This window comes from Coregonus clupeaformis, chromosome 6 (genome assembly GCF_020615455.1).
Source record: "Coregonus clupeaformis isolate EN_2021a chromosome 6, ASM2061545v1, whole genome shotgun sequence".
Classification (NCBI taxonomy): Eukaryota; Metazoa; Chordata; class Actinopteri; order Salmoniformes; family Salmonidae; genus Coregonus; species Coregonus clupeaformis.
The window spans coordinates 4859888-4886943 of record NC_059197.1 but is presented as its reverse complement, the minus strand read 5'-3'; the positions used below and the strand labels follow the sequence as shown (position 1 = coordinate 4886943).

Here is a 27056-nt window from a genome sequence, read left to right as displayed (position 1 = left end):
TGTAGTGATACCACCAGCAGCCTCAACATGGCGACGAGAAAGTGAGACTTCGGCTAATGTTACTGAATTTGGGCAGCTTCTTTTATTAAGCGAATCAATAAATTATCCACTTTCGTGACGTTTAAGCGGTGCACGAAGGAAATTTAAGGTAATTATGACACGAATAATTTGTCTTTCATTCATTCAGCCATGCCTACTGTTAGCTATCTATATCTTAGCTAGCCAGCCCAAACTAAGTTTAGCTAGCTACGTTAGCTGGTTGCTACCATTAATACTAGCTAGCAGGTGGATAGCTAAAGTGAATTTGTTTGGATAGTTTGGCTAGTGAACCAAAAACGAACTTTTCTAGAATAGTAACTTTATGCAATATAAAGTAATTCATGATGGGTCTTGAAACCCAGTGAAATGAGTCACGAGCTAACGTTGGACTACTCTTTCATTGTAAAAAAATATAGCAGCTAACTAGCTAGCGGCCAATAAGAACCCCCTAAGCTAGTTTAGTGAGCTGATAAATCCAACTGGTAAACTAACAAACATTACCTTGTTTAAAGTCTGTTAGTAATCCACTGCTATAGCTAGAAACCTTGTACCTCAAAGTAGCTGGTATACTGAGAAACAATGATTTTGCTAACTTGCTCTAACTATTCAAACGCCCTAAAGTTTAGGGGAGCTAAGTGATGTGTTGTCTGTGCTGTAGTGTAGTAGAACTAGGAGGAACAATTACTTTGTTTGGAAAGTCAAGATTTGAGGTTCTATCCAGAGACCTTTGATGTTAGTTGCAGTCTAATCTAGCTATCTGATCGAATAATTCAGGCCTTGTATTATGGCCTTATTTAATCTTTCTTGTAAGAAGAACAGGGCGGCAGGTAGCCTAGGGGTTAAGAGCGTTGGGCCGGTCGCTGGTTCGAATCCCCGAGCCGACTAGGTGAAAAATATGTCTGTGACCTAGAGTAAGGCACTTAACCCTAATTGCTCCAGGGTCGCCATCAACAATGGCTGATCCCTGGCCGTGATCCCACTCTCCGACGGTGTCTCAGTGGGATATGCAAAAACAAATGGCAAATTCTCACACAATACACATTTGTACATGTGTGAAATAGGACAAATGTAAACACCCACCTTATTATTATTTATCTGATCAATGAAATCCTGAACTCTAGCCCTGTACAACTCTAATCCTGAACACGCTCTCTCTCTGGCCATGTCTAGACTTGACAGTTGATTAAGTTTTTGTATTCTGATCATCGAATTTAAATGTGTCCACAGTGTGTCCTGATTCCCTTTTCCTGCGCTATATTCAAATGCCAGTATGCATTATACAGACGGTGGAATAGGCAAAATATAATAACACAATAACAACTGATGGCATTAGCCAACTACTGTAGCTAACTAGTCAGCTAACCTCTGTAGCTAGCCAGCAAGCTAGCAAACTACGCTAAAGGGATTGCAAATGGATTAGCATAACACTAGCCAAACAAAAATGTTTTTTTCTAAATATTAGCTAGCTGGCTAGCATTTATGAGGCCAGAAAACACGTTCCTCACACGCTAGGAACGTATTTCCTCTAACGTTATAATGAAAAGGTGCCTCTTGGTAACAAAACACAAGTTTTCTGGAGACTTGTGGGAGGAGTGCTGATGATGTCGCCCACTATGCGCTTTCGGTAGCCTGTTTGCGTCTAGACTGAAGAGAAATCCGCTGCAGCCCTGACCACCTCCTGAAATGATCAGCCGGATCTGAACACAATCAGACCACAAAGCGACTTGTGTGCGTCTCGACCCGTCTTTTCAATGCGATCTTCGTATTCTGATAGCAGAAGTCGCATGTAAGTGTCAAGTTTAGACACGTCCTCTCTCTCTTTTTCCATCCTTGCTTTTGGACACTTACAGTTGAAGTCGGAAGTTTACATACGCCTTAGCCAAATACATTTAAACTCAGTTTTTCACAATTCCTGACATGTAATCCTAGTAAAAATTCCCTGTCTTAGGTCAGTTAGATCACCACTTTATTTTAAGAATGTGAAATGTCAGAATAATAGTAGAGAGAATGATTTATTTCAGCTTTTATTTATTTCATCACATTCCCAGTGGGTCAGAAGTTTACATGCACTCAATTAGTATTTGGTAGCATTGCCTTTAAATTGTTTAACTTGGGTCAAACGTTTGGGGTAGCCTTCCACAAGCTTTCCACAATAAGTTGGGTGAATTTTGGCCCATTCCTCCTGACAGAGCTGGTGTAACTGAGTCAGGTTTGTAGGCCTCCTTGCTCGCACACGCTTTTTCAGTTCTGCCCACACATTTTCTATAGAGGTCAGGGCTTTGTGATGGCCACTCCAATACCTTTACTTTGTTGTCCTTAAGCCATTTTGCCACAACTTTGGAAGTATGTTTGGGGTCATTGTCCATTTGGAAGACCCATTTGCGACCAAGCTTTAACTTCCTGACTGATGTCTTGAGATGTTGCTTCAATATATCCACATAATTTTCCTTCCTCATGATGCCATCTATTTTGTGAAGTGCACCAGTTCCTCCTGCAGCAAAGCACCCCACAGCATGATGCTGCCACCCCCGTGCTTCATGGTTGGGATGGTGTTCTTCAGCTTGCATGCCCTTTTCCTCCAAACATAACAATGGTCATTATGGCCAAACAGTTCTATTTTTGTTTCATCAGACCGGAGGACATTTCTCCAAAAAGTACGATCTTTGTCCCCATGTGCAGTTGCAAACCGTAGTCTGGCTTTTTTATGGCGGTTTTATAGCAGTGGCTTCTTCCTTGCTGAGCGGCCTTTCAGGTTATGTCGATATAGGACTTGTTTTACTGTGGAGATAGATACTTTTGTACCTGTTTCCTCCAGCATCTTCACAAGGTCATTTGCTATTGTTCTGGGATTGATTTGCACTTTTCGCACCAAAGTACGTTCATCTCTAGGAGACAGAACGCATCTCCTTCCTGAGCGGTATGACGGCTGCGTGGTCCCATTTTGTTTATACTTGCGTACTATTGTTTGTACAGATGAACGTGGTACCTTCAGGCGTTTGTAAATTGCTCCCAAGGATGAACCAGACTTGTGGAGGTCTACCATTTTTTTTTGGGCTGATTTCTTTTGATTTTCCCATGATGTCAAGCAAAGAGGCACTGAGTTTGAAGGTAGGCCTTGAAATACTTCCACAGGTACACCACCAATTGACTCAAATGATGTCAATTAGCCTATCAGAAGCTTCTAAAGCCATGACATCATTTTCTGGAATTTTCCAAGCTGTTTGAAGGCACAGTCAACTTGGTGTATGTAAACTTCTGACCCACTGGAATTGTGATGCAGTGAATTATACGTGAAATAATCTGTCTGTAAACAATTGTTGGAAAAATTACTTGTGTCATGACTTGCCAAAACTATAGTTTGTTAACAAGACATTTGTGGAGTGGTTGAAAAACGAGTTTTAATGACTCCAACCTAAGTGTATGTAAACTTCTGACTTCAACTGTAGCAGCTGATAAATGTTTAGTGCTGGTGTGACAGGGTGCAAGTAAGCAGGGTTGTGCGATCAGTGCCGGGCACTCCACACTTTCCTGGCATGTCTGAGTGCCACTGAGGGTCACACAGAAGGAACCCCTGCACTCTACCCAAACAAAGACCTACACTACACCCAATCACCCCCAAGAACTCAAACTGTACCACCACGCCATCTCTGTTTGTTAGGGATGGGTGTTAGAGATCAACAGACGCAGTGATCAGCTGTAAGGCATTTTGGAAAAGTCATGACTAGTGTGCTCCCCCACCTAGGCTATCTGTCAAGTTTTTAAACTCTTCCCAGTTTTGTGTTGTCAGGAGATTATGACAGGGTATCTACACGCTGCCCAGAAATAGGTTTTTGATTTTTGTTATATTTTTGTTTACCCACAACCACTGATATGTGGCTATTTATCAGGACCAACACGTTTCTGATAAGCATTTTTGTGTGGCATAGGCAAAGTCTGCCCCATGAATTCTGAGAGTTTTGGAATGGAAGCGAATTAAATAGGAAACAAATGATTTAAATCACATTGAGACCAAAGGACGCCTGGCCTATGCTGTCGCTAGTGGTCAGTAGAAAAGCCATTTTATTACTGCTCTGTGCTCTCAAATGTATTTTTTGGGGGGGTGGTTATTCCAATACCTCCATGTCCACGTCCAGACCATTCAGTTCACCGATAGTTAGGCTTACAATTGTAACTCTTTCTAACAGGAGGCTTCAATTAGCTCCATTTCTCATTTTCATTTTTTTCTGCCTGCTTTTAGTAGAGAGCAGTGTGGAGTGGGGCAGCAGCGTGAGGTTGTAGTGGAGACACCCTAGATCAGAGGCCACACTGGGTTCACATGATCACGGATGGTATGTTGTCTTTCTTTTGATCTGAGCCCTAAGGTTGCCTCCATAGGGGAGAGGAAAACAGCTGTATAAGTCACTTCCAGTAGAGGACTCAGACAGAAAAATAAAAGGCATCAGTTGCCTCTAGTGCTGATTTATAGAGGAAGGCCTACGTGCATTCATTGGTCATGTTCGTAGACCACTTATGAACGTGTTCAGGTTTAACTCATCCACACAACATGTAGGACCTAGCCTAGACTAGGCCTAAAACCAGACTTCCAGCGTATGTACAGATGTTAATGGCCATTATGTGTGAAATCTTCTCGTCATTTCAGCTACCAAAGTACTGTAGGCTAGCCTATAATGATGTGGTGCTTTTTGCTTTTTTTTTCTCCCACTACTCGCTATTCCACACCCTGTAGGCCTACTTATTTATTTTTAGGAGCCCTCTCTCTTCCCTCCGCCCCTGGTGAAAGGGAGTCGGCTTTTCATTTGGAGGGCTTAAGCACAGCTACTGCTGTGTTTTCTCAGCATGACTCACTATTTGGCTATTAAAATGCTTTCATCAAATCAAATCAAATTTTATTTGTCACATGCGCCGAATACAACAGGTGTAGACCTTAGTGAAATGCTTACTTACAAGCCCTAAACCAACAATGCAGTTTTAAGAAAAATAAGTGTTAAGTAAAGCCATTTGATTAGCTGTTCAGGAGTCTTATGGCTTGGGGTAGAAGCTTTTAAGAAGCCTTTTGGACCTAGACTTGGCGTTCCGGTACCGCTTGCCATGCGGTAGCAGAGAGCACAGTCTATGACTAGGGTGGCTGGAGTCTTTGACAATTTTTAGGGCCTTCCTCTGACACCGCCTGGTATAGAGGTCCTGGATGGCAGGAAGCTTGGCCCAGTGATGTACTGGGCCGTACGCACTACCCTCTGTAGTGCCTTGCGGCCGAGCAGGTTCCATACCAGGCGGTGATGCAACCAGTTAGGATGCTCTCGATGGTGCAGCTGTATAACTTTTTGAGGATCTGAGGACCCATGCCAAATCTTTTCAGTCTCCTGAGGGGGTATAGGCTTTGTCATGCCCTCTTCACGACTGTGTTGGTGTGTTTGGACCATGATAGTTTGTTGGTGATGTGGACACCAAGGAGCTTGAAGCTCTCAACCTGCTCCACTACAGCCCTGTCGATGAGAATGGGGGCGTGCTTGGTCCTTCTTTTCTTGTAGTCCACAATCATCTCCTTTGTCTTGATCACGTTGAGGGAGAGGTTGTTATCCTGGCACCACATGGCCAGGTCTCTGACCACCTCCTTATAGGCTGTCTTATCGTTGTCGGTGATCAGGCCTACCACTGATCGGCATACTTAATGATGGTGTTGGAGTCGTGCCTGGCCATGCAGTCCTGGGTGAACAGGGAGTACAGGAGGGGACTGAGCACGCACCCCTGAGGGGCCCCCGTGTTGAGGATCAGCATGGCAGATGTGTTGTTACCTACCCTTACCACCTGGGGGCGGCCCGTCAGGAAGTCCAGGATCCAGTTGCAGAGGGGGGTGTTTAGTCCCAGGGTCCTTAACTTGGTGATGAGCTTTGAGGGCACTATGGTGTTGAACGCTGAGCTGTAGTCAATGAATAGTCCCGTGTAGCTCAGTTGGTAGAGCATGGCGCTTGCAACGGCAGGGTTGTGGGTTCGATTCCCACGGGGGGCCAGTATGAAAAAAAGATTTACTTTTTTAAATTTTTATGTATGCACTCACTCTGGATAAGAGCGTCTGCTAAATGACTAAAATGTAATAGCGTTCTCACGTAGGTGTTCCTTTTGTCCAGGTGATAAAGGGCAGTGTGGAGTTTAAAAGAGATTGCATCATCTGTGGATCTGTTGAGGCGGTATGTAAATTGGAGTGGGTCTAGGGTTTCTGGGATAATGGTGTTGAAGTGAGCCATGACCAGCCTTTCAAAGCATTTCATGGCTACAGACGTGAGTGCTACGGGTCTGTAGTCATTTAGGCCGGTTACCTTAGTGTTCTTGGGCACAGGGACTATGGTGGTGAAACATGTTGGTATTACAGACTCAGTCAGGGACAGGTTGAAAATGTCAGTGAAGACACTTGCCAGTTGGTCAGCGTATGCTCGGCGTATACGTCCTGGTAATCCGTCTGGCACTGCGGCCTTGTGAATGTTGACCTGTTTAAAGGTTTTACTCACATCTGCTACGTCGTCCGGAACAGCTGATGCTCTCATGCATGCTTCAAGCAAAGAAGGAATTTAGCTAGTCTGGTAGGCTCGTGTCACTGGGTAGCTCGCGGCTGTGCTTCCCTTTGTAGTCTGTAATAGTTTGCAAGCCCTTCCACATCCGACGAGCGTCGGAGCCGGTGTAGTACGATTTGCCTGTTTGATGGTTAGTCTGAGGGCATAGCAGGATTTCTTATAAGCGTCCTTGTCCGGCAGCTCTACCCTTTAGCTCAGTGCGGCTGTTGCTTGTAATCCATGGCTTCTGGTTGGGGTATGTACGTACGGTCACTGTGGGGACGACGTCATCGATGCACTTATTGATGAAGCCACTAGGAGCGCCGCCTCTGGATGAGCGCGTTCCTGTTTGCTTATGGCCTTATACAGCTCATTGAGTGCGGTCTTAGTGCCAGCATCGGCTTGTGATGGTAAATCGACAGCTACGAAAAATATAGATGAAAACTTGTCTTGGTAAATAGTGTGGTCTACAGCTTATCATGAGATACTCTACCTCACCTAAGCAAAACCTTCCTTAATATTAGATTTCATAAACCAGCTGTTGTTTACAAATATACACAGACCGCCACCCCTTGTCTTACCGGAGGTGGCTTGTCTATCTTGCCGATGCAGCGTAAACCCCGCCAGCTGTATGTTATCCATGTCGTCGTTCAGCCACGACTCAGTGAAACATAAGATATTACCGTTTTTAATGTCCCGTTGGTAGGATATTCATGGTCGTAGCTCGTCTATTTTGTTATCCAATGATTGTACGTTGGCTAATAGGACTGATGGTAGAGGCAGATTATCCACTCGCCGTCGGATCCTTACAAGGCACCCCGACCTACGTCCCCGATATCTCCGTCTCTTTCTCCTGCGAATGACGGGGATTTGGGCCTTGTCGGGTGTCTGAAGTAAATCGTTCGCGTCTGACTCGTTAAAGAAAAAATCTTCGTCCAGTACGGGTTGCGTAATCGCTGTCCTGATATCCAGAAGCTATTTTCAGTCATAAGAGACGGTGGCAGAAACATTATGTATAAAATAAGTTACAAATAACGCAAAACAACACACACAATAGCACAATAGGTCAGAATTCCGTAAAACAGCAGCCATCTCCTCCGGCGCCATTTCATCTGACCTTGACCCAGGGAGGCGCCTCACTTTCCAACTAGATGGAGTTTATCCCTCGTTCAGTCTTTAAGTCACTTTCTCTCTCTGATATAATTTTATAAAACACAATCTAATGGACTCACTTTCTCATCAGTAGCTCTTCTCTCTCTCTCTTGTTCGCACATTCCTGTCTCGCGTTCTCTTTTCTCTTCGGAGCAACTTAGTCTCACTGAGTGGAGAGTGACCAGAGGACATTATGCTATAGTCCTGAATGTGTGGAGTGGACTGGTCATCTCTTACATTTACATTTACGTCATCTCTTCAGCCCTGGCTTCATATTAACAAAATGAATTTCTGCATACTCTGCATTTCAGTTTCACATTGCCATTAACCAGCGATTGCAGCTGGCTGGCATTGTTTTCAGATAAGGCTGATATGTCACTCTGTGGGTAACCGTGATAGCGTCGTGAATCTCTTGTCATCTATGTCTCTTAAACAAAGCCCTATCTGTGTAGGTCAGCCTCACTGTAGTATAGGCTCAGTGTAGTAGACTATAGGCTACACACAGTACAGTGCAGTGAATTGTTTTCCATGTTTGCAATGTGTAATCGTTTCAATCGGAGAGGTCCACAATCAAGCTAGGACCTGCTTCCCTGGCAATAGAAAGGCCTTGTGTACACAGCTTGGCGGGGGATTGTGGGTAATGGGCTGGCCACATTTCACCTCTGCTTTAACTGTTGCACAATGTGAAAATAGAATAATGAATTGTGGGTGCAAAACAAGAAAAAAGTGCTGATGTTGCATTATGCAGGCATAACCCTGGAATATTCTAAGTGAATGAGACAGTGCTTTTGTTCCTGCCGGTGAATAGGCCCTGCCACTGTATGCATGAAAAGAACAACACTGAATGTGCAGACTGAGCAAAGACAGCGTTGACTGCCATTTTGATACTAATATTATCAATTTTTCTATTTCACACCAACCTTTTCTAAGTTGCTCTGCACAAGATAGATATTAGCCTAGGGGGCCCACTTTTACCTCAATGTTTACATGTGGTCATACAAGTGCTTGACAGTATGATTTCATTTTTGTTTTGATGATGGTAACATACCATAGGCTAATTACAGGGCTAAGCACGGCAACATTACCTTGCAAATTACAATGTGTAAGATGTAGCTATGTGATTCATACATCCATGTTCACAACCAAACGGAGCTTCTTTGAAATTGGAGACTATTGGTTGAAGAGTTTGGTTTATTATTTCATCTCCCAGGTCCTTTGATGTGTGGACCTACTACGTTGAGGCGCAGCCCTCCCTGGGCTGCTAGGCTTTGTGTGGTTTTCTGTTTGCACTGGAGAGATGGAGAGAGCTCTAGAGCAGGGATGGGCAACTCCAGTCCTCGGGGGGCCGGAGTGGTGTCACACTTTTTCCCCATCCCTAGCAAACACAGCTGATTAAACTAATTGCATTCTAAACTGAAGGTCATGATTATTATTAGGTGTGTTAGCTGGGGCAAAAGGACTGGAGTTTCCCATCCCTGCTCTAGAGGCAAGCCCACTAGTTCCTGGGACCAGCAGCACAATAACATACTGTGACATCTCTCGCAACACAACTCTTATAGCAGTTGCATAAGGCATTACTTCCTCTCCCTGGCACCTGCCAAGTTTGTCATCACATTGTATGAGTACACTTTCTGGGTTTGTTTAAGGTTGACTCGGCATCAACTGCAGACAGACTGTGGGTGGAATGGACAGTTTTGTTAAGATCACATGTTTAAACTGAGACTCAGCGGTATGACATTACCACAAGCAGCAGGATGAATTGCATATATTGCAAATGAACGCAATGCAAGATGATGCACTCACAGTCACACAGAGTACCTGTGCATGTGCATGGGCTTCACTAAGCTACAACGTGATAGCAGCCGGACAAAAACAGCAGAGAAGTTTAGCCTCACTCTTTTTTGCTCTTAGTCGTTGCGGAGGTTAGCCCCATACTGTTGTTTACTTTGTGAATCGCTGACTCTACCTTTAACTTGATTGACCGATTCAGTTAACATGAACTCTCCTAATTTGAAATGTAATTGTTTTGTTTCTCAACTGACTCAGCATAGCTTGATATGTCAAACATGCTTGTTAGCTTAGTTTGACAAGATGTTTGAATAGCCCCCGAGTCATTCTGCAATGAAAGCCCTGGCTTGTCAACCCCTGCAGTGTGCTTTAGGCTCAACTAAAGATAACCATTATTACGACTATTGAGTTGCAAGCTGGAAGCTTAGGAAATGAATCTCATATAGTTCTCTCTTTTTCTTGGCCTATGTGACGGCATGTATTTATGATGAGATTTTTAGGGAGGTCCTTCTCTCTGACTGTCAACAAAGTCCAGACAGACAGATTATTTCAGATGTAGTGTTGGCTATCAAAGCACTTTGAACTGACTGACTCCTGTATCCCAGTGGAAGCTCACGTTCACTCCTTTATCATTGACCTTTCCACATTCCTCAGCCAGACCTGGAAGTCTGCATGGATTGGCTAAGGCAGCAAGGGCTTTGTTTGAACCCAGCTTCTGGATTGGTTAGTATCTGACATGTCAAGCCCCATTTCACATTCACACTGTATTGTTAGGGTGTTTTCACATATAGAGAACTGTTCTCTTTGTATCCACACTACCCTTGCCTTTGAATGAGGACTCAACTCTTTTGACAGTTCACTTCACATATTTTGTGGTCTGAGTCCTCTTTGCATTCACATTTCTATGTTTAGAAAGAAACCAAGATATTTTCCTAACATTCACTCAATGGACTCTGGGTTTTTACAAAGTGCAGGACAAGCCATTCCAACAGAATGTGTTATCAGACAGCTAGATATACCTACTTACATTTTGGAATGTAATAGATTACAATTATGTCTGATCTTTTACTAAATGCAATCAGAAGATACTATTAACATGTAAATGTTATTGGTAACATAATAAATAGCAGAAGAATAACTGCAGATGAAATGCTGTAATTGAAAATTGTACACCCCTTTAATAGGGTGTTAGGGGTCAAAATGAAACATTGTTTCTGGTGTTATACTTTGTATTCCATGTTATAGAGCAGTTTATCAGGAACACAGAACACTTTAGTTTATGAGGTTAGGATTTACCATTGCTGAGGTCTTATTTTCACCTGATCAGAAAAGGTTGCGGACATCAAAACTGTTCATAGTGTAAGCAAACGTCCTTAATGCTGATGAAGCAAATGTCATCAAGAAGAATTGTAATGCTCCCCTTTGACTGCATTGGAAGTAGAATGGCCCGTAACTGTAATGTATATGGGAATATATATATATATGTGTGTGTGTGTGTGTGTGTAAGTATTCCCCTGCACATTAGCAGCAATGGCAGTCAAAGGGGAGCATTACAATTCTTCTTGATGACATTTGCTTCATCAGCATTAAGGACGTTTGCTTACACTATGAACAGTTTTGATGGAGGAAGCTACTATGCATGTTTTTGGTCCGAGAAGCCTTTCTTTACTGTTTGCTTGTGTTCATCCGCTGACAATCCTGTTCAAATTAGCAGTCACTCTGGGTATTTCACAAGATGCCATTAAAGTCTTGATAAGACAGTGCTATAATAAATAAACGAGTACATTAGTATTTACCAGTAGTTGAACATTCCTGTTTCCCACTGCTGTGCCTAAGTCAAGCTTTCAGCTTGGTCGTGTCATATAATAGATTACATAATAATCTTGAGAATGATTGATGTCTTGCTTTTCAATCACAATGACTAGTAAGAAGAGGAGTGATCATTGATCAGACACCATAGCTAGTGGGCGTTCCGGGATTTGAAAGAGTAAGACGTGACTCTAATTTTACCCCTTTTTCCCGGTGACGTCATGATACTGGCCCGCATTAGTGAAACCATCGGAATGCGACAATTTATCCTAGAGGTTTACAGTTCTGTTTAGGAAAAAGTTATTCATAAATCGTTCTGTCATAAACGTACCGTTTTGGATAAATTACGGCATGTGCACTAACAGCAGCTCTTTATCGATTTGTAACGCTGCGGAAATAACTTACTGATCTCACTTTGGCGAGTCTTTTCTCATAGAGCGAGGCTGCATGGATGCTTTTTTTCCAGGTTTGTTCTCATGCGTGATCGTGAAATGATATCAGGTGGATTGTATCGCGTTGGGTAGACCTTCTGGTGAGTAAATCGAAGGCAAAGTTGTTGTTTTACTGTCGCTATTCATTGTTTTCATAGTTATTCTTACTTCAAAATAGCGAATAGAAGCTAACCTAATGCTTCTCGACCGTGAGAAATTTAATCCCCGCTGCAAAATGAATATTTATACTTCTGAGGTCTAAACTCACTCATACGGTTAGCCGCCAACCTACTTCAAACACGTTATTATAGCGGTCAAATCCAACAAATGCATTAATAATAAACACAGTGATTTCTCACTACACATTTCGCTACACATAATCTGTACCAGCAGCGTGTGGTATTCCAGACATCTGGTATCTATTTACTCCTCCCATCTGACATTTGGTTCATAAACCTGCTCATATCTGTTATTTTTAAAGAAATGTAGATTTATGTTGCTATACAATCATGAAACACTACTTCCCTAGTGTTTATTGACATGTAAACAACTGTCAGTGAAATTGAGAGAGGTAGGCTACACCCTGAAGTAAAGATATTTTTCAGACCGTAGCTTTCATCTCTTTGGTAGTGTGTTTGCAAGCTATAGCCTAACGCACATGTTTGTTATGCTTTCTTTTGTTTCAAAGTAATGAAAACAATGGTGTAGTTATTTAGTTGGATCTGACACTGTCAGTATAGTCACTGCGTGTAGGCCAAGTGCTAGTGTATTGGAAGCTGGGACTCTTATCTTAATTCCTACATTTACTGTAATTGCTCACAGACCTACTCCTCGTTTGTTTTGCTGCAAATTGCACCCCAACACCAGGCTTGGTAAACAACAACAGATAGGCAAGACTGATGAGAAGCGCTCTGGCTGGAATCGGGGGTCGGCTCCAAGGTCGCACTGTGTTTGCGCTGCACTTCGTAAATCTAGGAATCTCAGTCAGAGGGAGAATTCTGTTAGTTAGCACTTCTGACTCATCACTGGGCAGTAAGCTAAACCTCATGAAAGGGTGGAGCACGTCCACAAACATCTAGACTAGGCTACATCATGATAAGTTGACAGAATTATTGATGCTACAGGCAGTGATGCGGGACAAAGTGAGACAAATCCCTGAAGATGTTACCTCATTTTGTGTGACCTCATCACCTCTGAACCCAGGTGCAACTCATCTGCATAGTGTCCGCGATGACATAACCTACTGCGTTTGCATTCAGGAGGGAGTGCAACACACTGAACATTGCAGATAGAATAGAATATAGTTGGCATGACATGATTCATTATCATGTCAAAGGCATGTGTGTGTTGTACTATACAATATAGGTGTATTTCTGTATGAACACAAGGTTTTGCAACGTTGAACAATGGTGAGACAATTTAAGCCAGGTGCGTACTCTTATTATATTATCTGACATAAACGTGCATTTGGAATAGTGATTAGCTATGACTTTCTCATACAGTTTATCTCTTAAGAAGCCTTCCTGGAAATAAGTCATCACTTAAATCTATCTTTGGGTTTGAAATGTGTTTACATGTCCTTTAACCCCCAAGTGTAGTCCTTCTAAAATGGTATGTGAGATATGCCTAAATGGGACAGAGGAAAACCAGTTGAGTTAGCAGAATAAGGCAGTTGACAACTAGAAGTGCCGTTGTCCCGGTCTGTGTGTTGACAGTGCAGTCTGAATGATGAGGCGCTTTCCTGTTAATGGCCGCTGCGTCAGTCATGCCTTACTGTTTATCCTCCTCCAAAGTGGGCATGCCCTGAGCACAATTGTTTTAATGTTAACTACTTTGACCGAGAGTCCCGCATTAGCCCATCACATAGATAAAATGAGGTGTTTTGTGTTGCTACAGTACAGAGTTGACACACATGGCTGTGCCTGGAGTCAAGTGGACCACCCCTTGTGCTTGGACAGACAGTAGCTCTCTGGCCATGACCCATTTGGGTCTACGCTGCCACAGAGGTGCCTTTCTTGCTGCTCACTGGTGCATAATAGTATGCTAATGTATGTGAGAGACTCCAAAACCGGGATGGCGTGTCATGAACTTCAGTTTTTTGTTCACTGTGGGTGGTTGCAGCTCTACTCTCTTCATACACAGAGGGAAATGGTCAATGAATGGTAGTGATATAAGCTAGGCTTTATGACTGCTTTACTGACAGACAGGAAGAAGAAAATTGAGTGCATGGACACCTGTCTCTCTCTTCCCCAGCTACCTGCTCTGTAGGGGGAAGTGTAGAACACGGAAGAGAGAGGTCTGTGTCCTGGGGCCTTCTGGGGGAGGGGCTACTACAGCTGCTGCTGCAGTCACTCTCAGCTGGGACTCATCTGTTCAAACCTGTCTCACCGGTGCACTGCCCACAGACTATTGTCTGAGCTCCACCATGTGGTTTGTGGTGCTTTCCACTTTCATTCAGTCACTTATCCTAGGCATATGCCATATTATTGCTGTTTTCATGACAAACCCAAGTTCTCAAGCAGATCATAATGCAACTCAACTCTGTCAGTCTCTCTGACTCAAGAGTTATTGAATATCAGTTTGGACATGTTTTCGTCATCTCAGTAGTTTCTGATGGTATTTGGCCTTCTGACATTGAATAGTCCTTTTTCCTTGGCTGCACTAAAAATATTTTCCCCCATCATTGCTTGGCTCCACTAAGGCAGGGTTCCAGAGGAGCAACCGAATACTTCAGCAAACCACTTTACAAGCCTGTCAGCAAGATTAATTTATGTGGGGCTCTGTGGTTGCTGCTCAGTATGTTTCCCATTCAATCAGTTTTTGTAAACCGATAACTCATCTAGCAGTTTTTCTAAACAAATAAATAATCTAGCAGTGCTGTCAGTAGCCGCCGCCTTATTTGATATAGTCATCATGCTGACTTGTGCGTTCAACTGACCAGCAGTAGTGGCTTTTAAATAGTTAATGGAAAGCCCATGTTGACCTCTCATCTCTGGCCCTTTGTACAGCTTAGTGCAGATGGGTGGATGATTCCATTACACTTCAAACACTCACTGAGTCAGTTCTGCTTTATGGGCCAGTCAGGTGGTATCCCTCAGCCTCTCGCCAAGCACCCCTTCCCTGCAGCTTGGGTGGGTCTAGGACCGTGGTCAGGAACGGGCAGCATATTGCAGGCTGGCAGCCCAGTGTTTGGATTCAGGGAGCACCTCCTCTCTGATATCTAAAGCGAGAGAAGGAATCCAGAATTTCAAAAGTGTGTTTGAGTGTAGAGAAAATAATTGTGGGAAAATGTGCTAGTGAAGGAAAAGGGAAGTCATTTTTCTCTGCAGCTGGGGGCCTCTGAGTAGTACTTACCTGACTAATACATGTTTTGGCTCTGAAACAATTGCTACTACTTGTATAAGCTATTTGTCTTTATGGGAGGTGTCCCTACAAATTAAACTGTCATATTCTGTCAACTTTACATACACGGTTGTGTACTCTGATTGTGTCTCTGTGCATTTGCCAAAGGACATTCACTCAGTGTGATTTTGTGTTAGTCTATATGAAAAGGTTTTCAGAGACGCTCAATAGTCTGAAGTTTGTCAATGGCTGCATGGCAGATCAAGTTTTCATATGTTAGCCTCTCAGCGCTGTTGAAAAGAAACAGGACATCCTTGATATTATCACTTATTATCACCATGAACTGCTGATGTGTTTATCACTGTTCCAAAGTCATTCCTGGGTGTATTCACTAGGAAACAAACAGAAGCAAACAGACCGAAACGGGGAGGGAGCAACCTGAAATTGTCAAATAAGAAACTTGTTTTTTGTTGCAAACCGTTTATCCTTGCAAAATGTTTATCCTCTCTGTGTTCCAGGTCTGATGCCCGGCTGCCGCCATGTTCACTAAGAAGAAGAAGCCCCGTGTCCAGATCTCGGCGCCCTCCAACTTCGAGCACCGCGTGCACACAGACTTTGACGAGCAGGAACAGAAGTTTGTGGGGTTGCCGCGGCAATGGCAGTCTCTGATCGAGGACACGGCCAAGAGGCCCAAGCCCTTCATCGACGTTACCATCATCACCACGGTGGAGCCCCGCAAGGTCAGGGGTCATGAAAATGGGACGTTTGAGGAAAGGGGCGTGTCACAAACAGGAAATGATGTTTTCACTGTAGGGTCATTCTCTGTTGACAAATGTTGAGAAGTTGTAATTTGAGAGAATGCCATGGCAAAAGGTGTGATGGTCATGCACTCAAAAAGATGTCGCATGAAGCTTACTTATTTTTGTTTTTATCTGCATCAGGGAAAGCATACACAGAAGTTCCGGCTTTGCGGCCTTCTTCAGTGTGTAGGCCATGGGAAAGGGCACTAAACTATAACTGTCTCAGATTACTGTACGTCAGATTTGGATCACAGTCTGAATGCACAGAACCTAACCAGTAAACATGATTGTCTTCTTTCCTAAACAATAAACACAGCGAAGGCAAAAGACAGCACTGAAAATAGAATCTGCCGGTCATCATTTCTCTTTTTAGACTGAAGCTGTGACAGTCCAGGAAGTCTCTCTTGTCCTGACCGATCTGATCTTCACCCCTCCTTACTGGGTGTCTCTGTCTCTCCCTCCTGTAGACCATAGTGCGGGGCAGTAAGATCGCTGTGGACGGCTCGCTGACATGGCTGCTGGATGAGTTTGACACCATGTCGGTGACCCGCTCCAACTCCCTGAGGCGAGGAAGCCCCCCCATCCAGCCCCGCAGAGACTCAGGATCCTCGGGGGGAGGAGGCCATGAGAACGGGGACCTGGCCCACCGGCCACACCACCACCCAGATCACTATGGAGACATCAGAGACAGGTACAGTGTCGGCAGAAGGGGGCCAGGGGGTATTCAGATCTCACCTGTAAAATGACTCTGAGGAAACGTTTCCACCACTCCAGAGAGATGTAACTTGTTTACCGTGTCTCTGTTGCACTAGGGAGTGGCCCAGGCCGGACCAGTTTGCTGGTGGAGACCCCCGGCTGCCCCAGCGGGTACCACGCTCTCAGAGAGAGGACGGCCGGCCACAGCAGCATCCCCGGGGTCAGGAGCCAGGCAGCAGGCACCGAGAGAGGGAGCGCCCTGGCCCACCCCCTCCCCCGCCAAAGCCCAGAAACATGGACCCACAGGACCACCACGACCAGGTAGTCCGCAGGGAAGGGCCCAGCGACAAGAGGCCCAAGTCCAGCTACACGGGCAGGGACGGCAGCCCCCAGTCGCCCCGGGATAAGAGGCCTCTCTCGGGGCCCAACATCCGTATGCCTAACCTGCCTGTCACAGAGGAGGTGATCAAGACAGCACAGCAGAGCAGCAGGCCGTTCAACACCTACCCTCGCGCTGACAGTGAAGGAGGAAGGAGCCCCCCCAGCCAGGTACTGACTGGCTGCTAGGTGAACGCCAGGACATTGGGAGATATGAAGAGAATGGAAACCAGTGTAGCTAATGTTCTATTGTCTGTCTCTGACAGACGTCTCCGACATAAAAGTGTTGTTCATACAGTGTCATCATTTTCTCTCCCTTCTAGGAGCTGAAGCCAGCCCGACCACACGAAGCTCCGCCACACAACGGTCCCTCTAGTGCCCCCAGCCGAGGCGAGGGCAAAGCTCCACAGAAGGGCCAGCTACGAGGGGACCCCCACCACACCTCCCACCCTGTCCTGGGCCCTGAGCCCCCCCATGGCCACCAGCAGCAGAAGGCTCCTGTTCCCCGCCCCCCGGCCCCTGCCCTACCACCACAGCAGGCCCTCTCGCCCCAGAGGGAGCCCCAGCGGGTGTCCCATGAGCAGTTCCGCGCCGCGCTGCAGATGGTGGTGGACCCAGGAGACCCACGCACTTACCTGGACCACTACATCAAGATCGGAGAGGGCTCCACCGGCATTGTATGCATTGCCACCATCAAGAGCACCGGCAAACTGGTGGCCGTCAAGAAGATGGACCTGCGCAAGCAGCAGCGCCGGGAGCTGCTATTCAATGAGGTGGGGACGATGGTCACTGTAATGGACTTGGATGGGAGTCTTGTTTTAGTACCTGTATTGACTTGAACAGAATGCAATTGAGATGATGGAGGTCTTAAGATTGTGGATATTCAGGGAATACAGGCCATGAATTTATAAGCTATTAGTTGTGTGATTCGTAACCTTTTATAGTGGCATTGGCTATTACAGAGCTGATTTGCTAACGTTTGAAAGATTTGTCCTGCGTGGAGGGAGCGGTTCATGCATATCTTTGCAGGGGTGTAATGAGTGATGTCATATGCCGCGTAATCTCCCACGGTGTCCTTAGTGACGCTGGTTCCTGTGCTCTCCAGGTGGTGATCATGCGGGACTATCACCATGACAATGTGGTGGAGATGTACAACAGCTACCTGGTGGGAGATGAACTCTGGGTCGTCATGGAGTTCCTGGAGGGAGGGGCTCTAACTGACATCGTCACACACACCAGGTGGGTATCTGTTGATCTGTCTGTTGATCTGCGGTTAGTGTTACCCTAACCATTTAAAATGTCAACTTCAATGGGGTGATGTCAGAGTTGGACATACCAAGGATCCCGGATAGCAATGACCGTTGATCTGCTGCTTTGACCAGCAGGACCATAGACTATGGTAGGGCTGCCCAACCCTCTTCCTGTAGCTATACCGTCCTGTAGGTTTTCAGTCCCACCCTAACCTAACATACCTGATTCAGCTAGTTAAGGTTTTGGTGAGCAGCTAATAAGTAGAATATGGTGGTTAAATAGATTTGAACTGAACCTACAGGATGGTAGATCTCCAGGAAGAGGCATGGGCAGCCCTGGGCTATGGTGATTAGATTTAATATTGTCTGTATTTCATACCAGTCATATAGCATTCAATTGCTCATATCTTAGCTGTTTTTACAATACAAGCAATGGTAACCACTCAAAATGTTTTTTGTTGAGTTATTTGTTTCACCACTAGGTGGCAGTGTCGCATAGCTACACCCTCATGTCAATGCATTGCAATCTGTTATTTCTCTGTCAACTCTGAGTGCTAATGACCTGTGTGTGTGTGTCCAGGATGAACGAGGAGCAGATAGCCACAGTGTGTCTGTCTGTGCTGAAGGCTCTGTCAGTGCTGCACACCCAGGGTGTCATCCACAGGGACATCAAGAGTGACTCCATCCTGCTCACCCACGACGGCAGAGTACGTACACTTAACTCCAGAGGTTAAAGTTCTCTGTGACTCAACTCAGACAGCTGTGTGTAGCCTACTGTAGCTTCTGGCAAAGACATGCAAAGCCTATACTTTATCACTTAGGATGGAACTTTTCAGTGCTACTATTTTTGCCATTTAATGTTGTTATTAAAACACAATCAAACACCCCATAGTAGAATAGTTTACCTAGTTACCTAGTCGGCTTGTTGTTGCGTGTTCTATGTGAGATAAATATTCCTGTCGAGGCACATTGAAGTTGCGAGAGCCATAGGAGGGAAACGTGTATTCTGACAAGCAGTCAATGCACAACAATTCTTAATGCAATTGCGGAAAGCACTTTTGAAAGCAGTTTTGGGAAATGTATTTTGAAAACCGTTTTATTTCTCTACTCCTTTAATTGCGCGTGGCATAGTTTTACAAATGCAGTTTTACAATTGGAGTTTCAAGCGGGGTTTAGGGGCAGCTGCACAACAGAGCACTTAAAGGGGCATTATCGTCTTAAAAGGGCAATGACACTTTGTAATAGATGTGGTCCTCTGTAGCTCAGCTGGTTGAGCACGGCGCTTGTAACGCCAAGGTAGTGGGTTCGATCCCCGGGACCACCCATACACAAAAAAAATGTATGCACGCATGACTGTAAGTCGCTTTGGATAAAAGCGTCTGCTAAATGGCATATTATTATTATTATTATTATTATTTTAAAAAAGCACATTTTTCGATTGAATAATTTATATATTCATATTTATAATAAAATAATAACAACAATCAGGATGTTGTGTCCAATGGGGTAAATGCAGATGGACAAACCCCATGCTTTAGCCTATGTAAATGTTATAGCCATGCTTCATCAGTTGGGCTACAGGTGATAATGCTTATTGCTAATAGCCCATCTGATAATATAGACTATGCATAGGTTATATGCACATGGTCCAATATGTTAAAATAACTAACATTTGTACCAATACGTTATTGGGCCCATTTCTGGAGGTAGAAATTATATTTTAGATGGTGTCGGCATCATGTTATTTTCAATAATTTTGGAGGAGAATGTCCTTTCAAAAAGTCACCAGAACTGAGCTCAATCCTTCTACATAAAAATGATCCTGGGTAGGACCTAAGCAAGTGGACGGGAATTGGTCTAACATGATGGTCATGTCTTTCTTACATGAAAGGGAGGTTAACTTGGCCCCAGACAATTGATCTGAGATCGATCTAAGTTTCAGTCATGGGATTTTTTGTTGCTTTAACCCCTGCCTAACTCTCACCCCAACTCTACATCACTACCTCCCTCATAGACAATTACAGTGGGGGAAAAAAAGTATTTAGTCAGCCACCAATTGTGCAAGTTCTCCCACTTAAAAAGATGAGAGGCCTGTAATTTTCATCATAGGTACACGTCAACTATGACAGACAAAATGAGGAAAAAAAATCCAGAAAATCACATTGTAGGATTTTTAATGAATTTATTTGCAAATTATGGTGGAAAATAAGTATTTGGTCAATAACAAAAATGTCTCAATACTTTGTTATATACCCTTTGTTGGCAATGACACAGGTCAAACGTTTTCTGTAAGTCTTCACAAGGTTTTCACACACTGTTGCTGGTATTTTGGCCCATTCCTCCATGCAGATCTCCTCTAGAGCAGTGATGTTTTGGGGCTGTCGCTGGGCAACACGGACATTCAACTCCCTCCAAAGATTTTCTATGGGGTTGAGATCTGGAGACTGGCTAGGCTGATGGAAGGAGGTTTTCACTCAATCTCACGATACATGGCCCCATTCATTCTTTCCTTTACACGGATCAGTCGTCCTGGTCCCTTTGCAGAAAAACAGCCCCAAAGCATGATGTTTCCACCCCCATGCTTCACAGTAGGTATGGTGTTCTTTGGATGCAACTCAGCATTCTTTGTCCTCCAAACACGACTAGTTGAGTTTTTACCAAAAAGTTATATTTTGGTTTCATCTGACCATATGACATTCTCCCAATCCTCTTCTGGATCATCCAAATGCACTCTAGCAAACTTCAGACGGGCCTGGACATGTACTGGCTTAAGCAGGAGGACATGTCTGGCACTGCAGGATTTGAGTCCCTGGCGGCGTAGTGTGTTACTGATGGTAGGCTTTGTTACTTTGGTTCCAGCTCTCTGCAGGTCATTCACTAGGTCCCCCCGTGTGGTTCTGGGATTTTTGCTCACCGTTCTTGTGATCATTTTGACCCCACGGGGTGAGATCTTGCGTGGAGCCCCAGATCGAGGGAGATTATCAGTGGTCTTGTATGTCTTCCATTTCTTAATAATTGCTCCCACAGTTGATTTCTTCAAACCAAGCTGCTTACCTATTGCAGATTCAGTCTTCCCAGCCTGGTGCAGGTCTACAATTTTGTTTCTGGTGTCCTTTGACAGCTCTTGGCCATAGTGGAGTTTGGAGTGTGACTGTTTGAGGTTGTGGACAGGTGTCTTTTATACTGATAAGTTCAAACAGGTGCCATTAATACAGGTAACGAGTGGAGGACAGAGGAGCCTCTTAAAGAAGAAGTTACAGGTCTGTGAGAGCCAGAAATCTTGCTTGTTTGTAGGTGACCAAATACTTATTTTCCACCATAATTTGCAAATAAATTCATTAAAAATCCTACAATGTGATTTTCTGGATTTTCTTTTCTCAATTTGTCTGTCATAGTTGACGTGTACCTATGATGAAAATTACAGGCCTCTCTCATCTTTTTAAGTGGGAGAACTTGCACAATTGGTGGCTGACTAAAAACTTTTTTCCCCCACTGTATAAGACTAGAGTATGTACACCTAACTCCCTCACCACAACCCAACCATGCTTCATACACAATGATATTATAATTTTCCATGGCAAAAACACGAAATAGACTAAAACTTGCTGTATGATATAAGATATTGTGTGATATAAGCCTAGCTTTGGAAAATAAATAATGTGACTGAGTGACAAAAGAAGGCTCTGTGTATCCAACAGTAGAATGTCTGATTCATGTTTTGTTTCTTTGCCATGATATACCTCAGAGTATTGGGATACTGGTATCGTGACAACCCTCTCCATACCACCCAGTCATAACAGGCGAAACGATATGAAACCATCTGTCAAAATGAAGATATGGGAAAGAGGAACTTGTTGCAGTCATGTTTGTTCCCAAAGTATTGTAATATATGAGAGGTAATGGAGGGCTTGAAGCTCACACTGTTAATTTAGTTCTTACTTTACCCGACAACAGTTTGTACATGATGCAACAGTTTGATCTTTCATTGAGCCCAACTGTCAACCTCAAGCCCCCTGAAGTCACTTGTAGCTGTCATGGTTAGCATGCTAAGGGCTCCACTTAGCTCTTATTGTGGTTGAACCAAGGGGAAGTGAAGTCAGTCACCCTCAGCTGTTTCTCGGCAGAAGAGGGTGGAGCCCTTAGCACCAGTGCATTTGCGTGTGTCTGTATTCACTGCATGTTTAATTTCCCCTTACCAATTCAAAGCATGCTTTAGTCAGTGAGCACAGTTCTTCAGAAGTCACCATTGGCAGACAGGATATTTATCCACCCAGGCATTGCAATGGTTTTCTCAGAAAACTGTGGGAGGTGTTCTGCTTTGATTTGTAGTACTATAAAGCAGGACATTGCTAGATAGAGGATTGTTCTTTGTACACAAAGGGTTGAGCCTGTCAATCTACAGTGAAGGAAAAAAAGTATTTGATCCCCTGCTGATTTTGTACATTTGCCCACTGACAAAGACATGATCAGTCTATAATTTTAATGGTAGGTTTATTTGAACAGTGAGAGACAGAATAACAACAACAAAATCCAGAAAAACGCATGTCAAAAATTTTATAAATTGATTTGCATTTTAATGAGGGAAATAAGTATTTGACCCCTCTGCAAAACATTACTTAGTACTTGGTGGCAAAACCCTTGTTGGCAATCACAGAGGTCAGATGTTTCTTGCAGTTGGCCACCAGGTTTGCACACATCTCAGGAGGGATTTTGTCCCACTCTTTGCAGATCTTCTCCAAGTCATTAATGTTTAGAGGCTGACGTTTGGCAACTTGAACTTTCAGCTCCCTCCACAGATTTTCTATGGGATTAAGGTCTGGAGACTGGCTAGGCCACACCAGGACCTTAATGTGCTTCTTCTTGAGCCACTCCTTTGTTGCCTTGGCCGTGTGTTTTGGGTCATTGTCATGCTGGAATACCCATCCACGACCCATTTTCAATGCCCTGGCTGAGGGAAGGAGGTTCTCACCCAAGATTTGATGGTACATGGCCCCGTCCATCGTCCCTTTGATGCGGTGAAGTTGTCCTGTCCCCTTAGCAGAAAAACACCCCCAAAGCATAATGTTTCCACCTCCATGTTTGACGGTGGGGATGGTGTTCTTGGGGTCATAGGCAGAATTCCTCCTCCTCCAAACACGGCGAGTTGAGTTGATGCCAAAGAGCTCGATTTTGGTCTCATCTGACCACAACACTTTCACCCAGTTCTCCTCTGAATCATTCAGATGTTCATTGGCAAACTTCAGACGGCCCTGTATATGTGCTTTCTTGAGCAGGGGGACCTTGCGGGCACTGGTAACACACTACGGCGTAGTGTGTTACCAATTGTTTTCTTGGTGACTATGGTCCCAGCTGCCTTGAGATCATTGACAAGATCCTCCTGTGTAGTTCTGGGCTGATTCCTCACCGTTCTCATGATCATTGCAACTCCACGAGGTGAGATCTTGCATGGAGCCCCAGGCCAAGGGAGATTGACAGTTATTTTGTGTTTCTTCCATTTGCGAATAATCGCACCAAATGTTGTCACCTTCTCACCAAGCTGCTTGGCAATGGTCTTGTAGCCCATTCCAGCCTTGTGTAGGTCTACAATCTTGTCCCTGACATCCTTGGAGAGCTCTTTGGTCTTGGCCATGGTGGAGAGTTTGGAATCTGATTGATTGATTGCTTCTGTGGACAGGTGTCTTTTATACAGGTAACAAACTGAGATTAGGAGCACTCCCTTTAAGAGTGTGCTCCTAATCCCAGCTCATTACCTGTATAAAAGACACCTGGGAGCCAGAAATCTTTCTGATTGAGAGGGGGTCAAATACTTATTTCCCTCATTAAAATGCAAATCAATTTATAACATTTTTGACATGCGTTTTTCTGGATTTTGTTGTTGTTATTCTGTCTCTCACTGTTCAAATAAACCTACCATTAAAATTATAGACTGATCATTTTTTGTCAGTGGGCAAACGTACAAAATCAGCAGGGGATCAAATACTTTTTTCCCTCACTGTATAACACACAACGTCCATGTCAGCTGAAAAGTCTGAAATGTAGTCATTTGCAAAGATAGCAGTATATATTTTTTTTAATGTACGTTGTTCCCCTACAAATAATTTAAGTACATTTTCAAAGCTTTTGATCAACAGTTACTCAGGTGTCCTAATCTCAGCGGTGACATTATTTAGAAAATACCCTGTATGTGTGAATAGTAGTGTAGCTCTGACCCTCTCCTCTGTGTCGTCGTCGTCCGTCCGTCCCCCCCTCCAGGTGAAGCTTTCAGACTTTGGCTTCTGCGCCCAGGTGTCTAAAGAGGTCCAGCGGCGCAAGTCCCTGGTGGGCACACCTTACTGGATGGCCCCGGAGCTCATCTCACGACTGCCCTATGGGCCTGAGGTAAGGTCCAGTTAGTTGTGTCTGTGTGCGTGCATTATAATTCTCAACTATCGCTGATCGCTGTGTGTATACAATATTCTACCCTGTAGGTGGACATCTGGTCCTTGGGGGTGATGGTGATCGAGATGGTGGACGGAGAGCCCCCCTATTTCAATGAGCCCCCCCTCAAAGCTATGAAGATGATCCGTGACAACCTACCACCCAAACTCAAGAACTTACACAAGGTACTTGGCACACTAGAAAGAGCCCATCTCTCACGCAAGGCCCCAACATGGTTAACTATGTCCCTGTTATTCAACGTTTTGAAGTTGATACTCATCCTTTGACGTTATTGTTCCTTCTCTCCGTTCCCAGGTTTCTCCTCTCCTCAAGGGCTTCCTGGACAAATTGCTGGTGCGAGACCCCACACAGAGGGCCACAGCCAACGAGCTGCTCAAGCACCCCTTCCTGAGCAAGGCTGGCCCGCCCTCCTGCATTGTGCCTCTCATGAGGCAGAACCGCATGAGATGAGAGCAGGCGGAGGCCTCTCCCCCACTAAGTGGTAGTGTCACATGGACCCTCAACCCCCCCCAAGCTCACACCTCGGACTCACACTTATCTAGAGCGAGGGGGGGAGGCCAGCGGAGAAACACTGCCCAGCTCATATTAGCATTTTTACTGGTCAAGCATTTTTTAAAGAACCTTTTGAAATGAAAAGGAACTCTGTCTGTCCCTTTTCCTGTGGGAGAAAACAGTTTGACACTAGAAGGATTTATAGCTTGAGCGGTTTGGTGCAGAATGAGGCTTGGAAAGTGCTGTGGGATCATTAGACCATAAGCTGCCTGCTGGGGAGACTCACAAAAAGCACTGTTAGCATCCTAGCTGAATGGTCTGAACCATGCTTCCTCACTACAGGACTTCCTCACTACATGGCCCACACTCAACTCTATTCCAATAGACAGGACATCATAAACTACTACTGAAAGAGGACCATGCTTTTCTCTTACCACATGATGCATACAATTATTTTTTAAATGAAAATAAACACTTGGTTCCTGTTACAAACACTAAGCAAAGGTAAACACTGGAGTTGTGTTTTTCAGATGATTTTCTTTTCTTTATTTTTCTTGTGTAAGTATAATGAATATAGATATCCTCTTTGTTTTCTCTATGTTGTGATTTTTTTGGTTACAGTGAGATGATTTGAAGCACTGTTCTGAGATAGAAGCTGCACTCCTGGTTGATTCCAATATATCGTATAGTTTTTGTAATTATTTTTTATTACAAGATTAATATTTTTGTTTCTTTTAATTGACCTGTGTTTAATAGGACATCATGATAAAGTGAACATCAAGGCAGAGTTTTAGCTGGTTTTTGTTCTAAAGGCTTATTTTTACTTTAGGAATTTAGCTATATAGATTGTGCTCCCTGTAACCCCTCGATCCGCTGCTGTATACCTCAACTGTTAGTCTATAGTAGTAACCACTAGGTCAATGTAAGGACAAGCCTTATGAAAGCACCACCCCTCCCGCCCGCACACCTGTATATACAGGAATCCTCCAGATTGCCTAAATAAGTAGCTTTCTCCTTAAGTTTTATTTTCTTCATTTTTCCTAATGATGCATTTCTTTAACACCTGACCTGGCCGGTCTGGACTATGTGAATGTAGTACTGAGCCACAAACAGGCTCTGTGTTTAAAGATAGAATCTGCAGTAGGGGGAAACGGCGTCACTGGTCACCCCCTCCACCATTGTTATTTTTTTATTTTTCTGAGCTGAGGAGCATGGTAAAAAAAAAAAGTACATAGTGTGCTCTTCTATCGTGCGTGCAAAGGTGTCCGGGGTGTGGGGTTGGGGGGGGACAGTGTTTGTTGTTTGCAGTTACTGCTTTGTTGTTGTAATATCGCAAATGGACGTGGCTGTTTCGCTATTAAGGATTCCAGCTTTAAGGGCTTATTAGAACAGGAAACGGACACACAAGGTAAAAATCTGCACTTAGCTGAATGAAGTGTGCAACAGCTGCTAGAACTGAACTCTTGTGTCCACAATGTAGCAATGACAGGAACTGTATGGCAGAAAACACAGACACACAGATGCCAACTCAAGTAGTAAACACTCAACGCAATCACCCACACACACTTCATGCAGGGCCCTACAAAAGGCTGCGATGCGGGTGGAATCGCGAATCCAGACATTAAAACAGAATTCAACAATATTCAAAAATGTATTGAACTTTGGTAGGAAATCAACTAAATGTATTAGAAAATGTATTATTTTGCCAAGACTATCATAAGACATAAACAAATTGCATCAGTAGAGAGCATCCAAAGAACACGAGGCCTTAGTGCACAGAAAAGAGTAGCCATTTTCAGTTGGGAAATCAGAACAGATTCCATAAGTAGACACTAACACTACATTGTGAAGTATTGTAGTGTCAAAGGTTAGTGTACTGTTAACATTCTGTCTCAT

General features: G+C 44.2%; 1 protein-coding gene across 2 annotated transcripts; it reads left to right on the top strand.

The window, feature by feature from the left end:
• Nucleotides 1-25756, top strand: LOC121567529 (serine/threonine-protein kinase PAK 4). Of its 2 annotated transcripts, none has more exons than XM_041877650.2 (10): nt 1-148; nt 15625-15846; nt 16374-16597; nt 16719-17151; nt 17304-17753; nt 18086-18219; nt 18811-18937; nt 24483-24608; nt 24698-24832; nt 24963-25756. In XM_041877650.2, the coding sequence occupies exons 2-10, from the start codon at nt 15646-15648 to the stop codon at nt 25116-25118; spliced, it is 1986 nt and encodes a 661-aa protein (XP_041733584.1). In that variant the 5' UTR covers nt 1-148; nt 15625-15645; the 3' UTR covers nt 25119-25756. The 2 variants fall into 2 exon arrangements, with proteins under 2 accessions (XP_041733584.1, XP_041733585.1); XM_041877651.2 differs by lacking the exon at nt 1-148 and adding an exon at nt 11586-11865.
• Nucleotides 25757-27056: the final 1300 nt, after the last annotated feature.

What these genes read in the sequence shown, in the direction of transcription:
- LOC121567529 (XM_041877650.2), top strand. Translation starts at nt 15,646, where the DNA reads ATGTTCACTAAGAAGAAGAAGCCCCGTGTCCAGATCTCGGCGCCCTCC. An exon ending in TATGGAGACATCAGAGACAG is followed by an intron (nt 16,598 to 16,718) that starts GTACAGTGTCGG and finishes CTGTTGCACTAG; the next exon opens with GGAGTGGCCCAGGCCGGACC. An exon ending in TGCTCACCCACGACGGCAGA is followed by an intron (nt 18,938 to 24,482) that starts GTACGTACACTT and finishes CCCCCCCTCCAG; the next exon opens with GTGAAGCTTTCAGACTTTGG.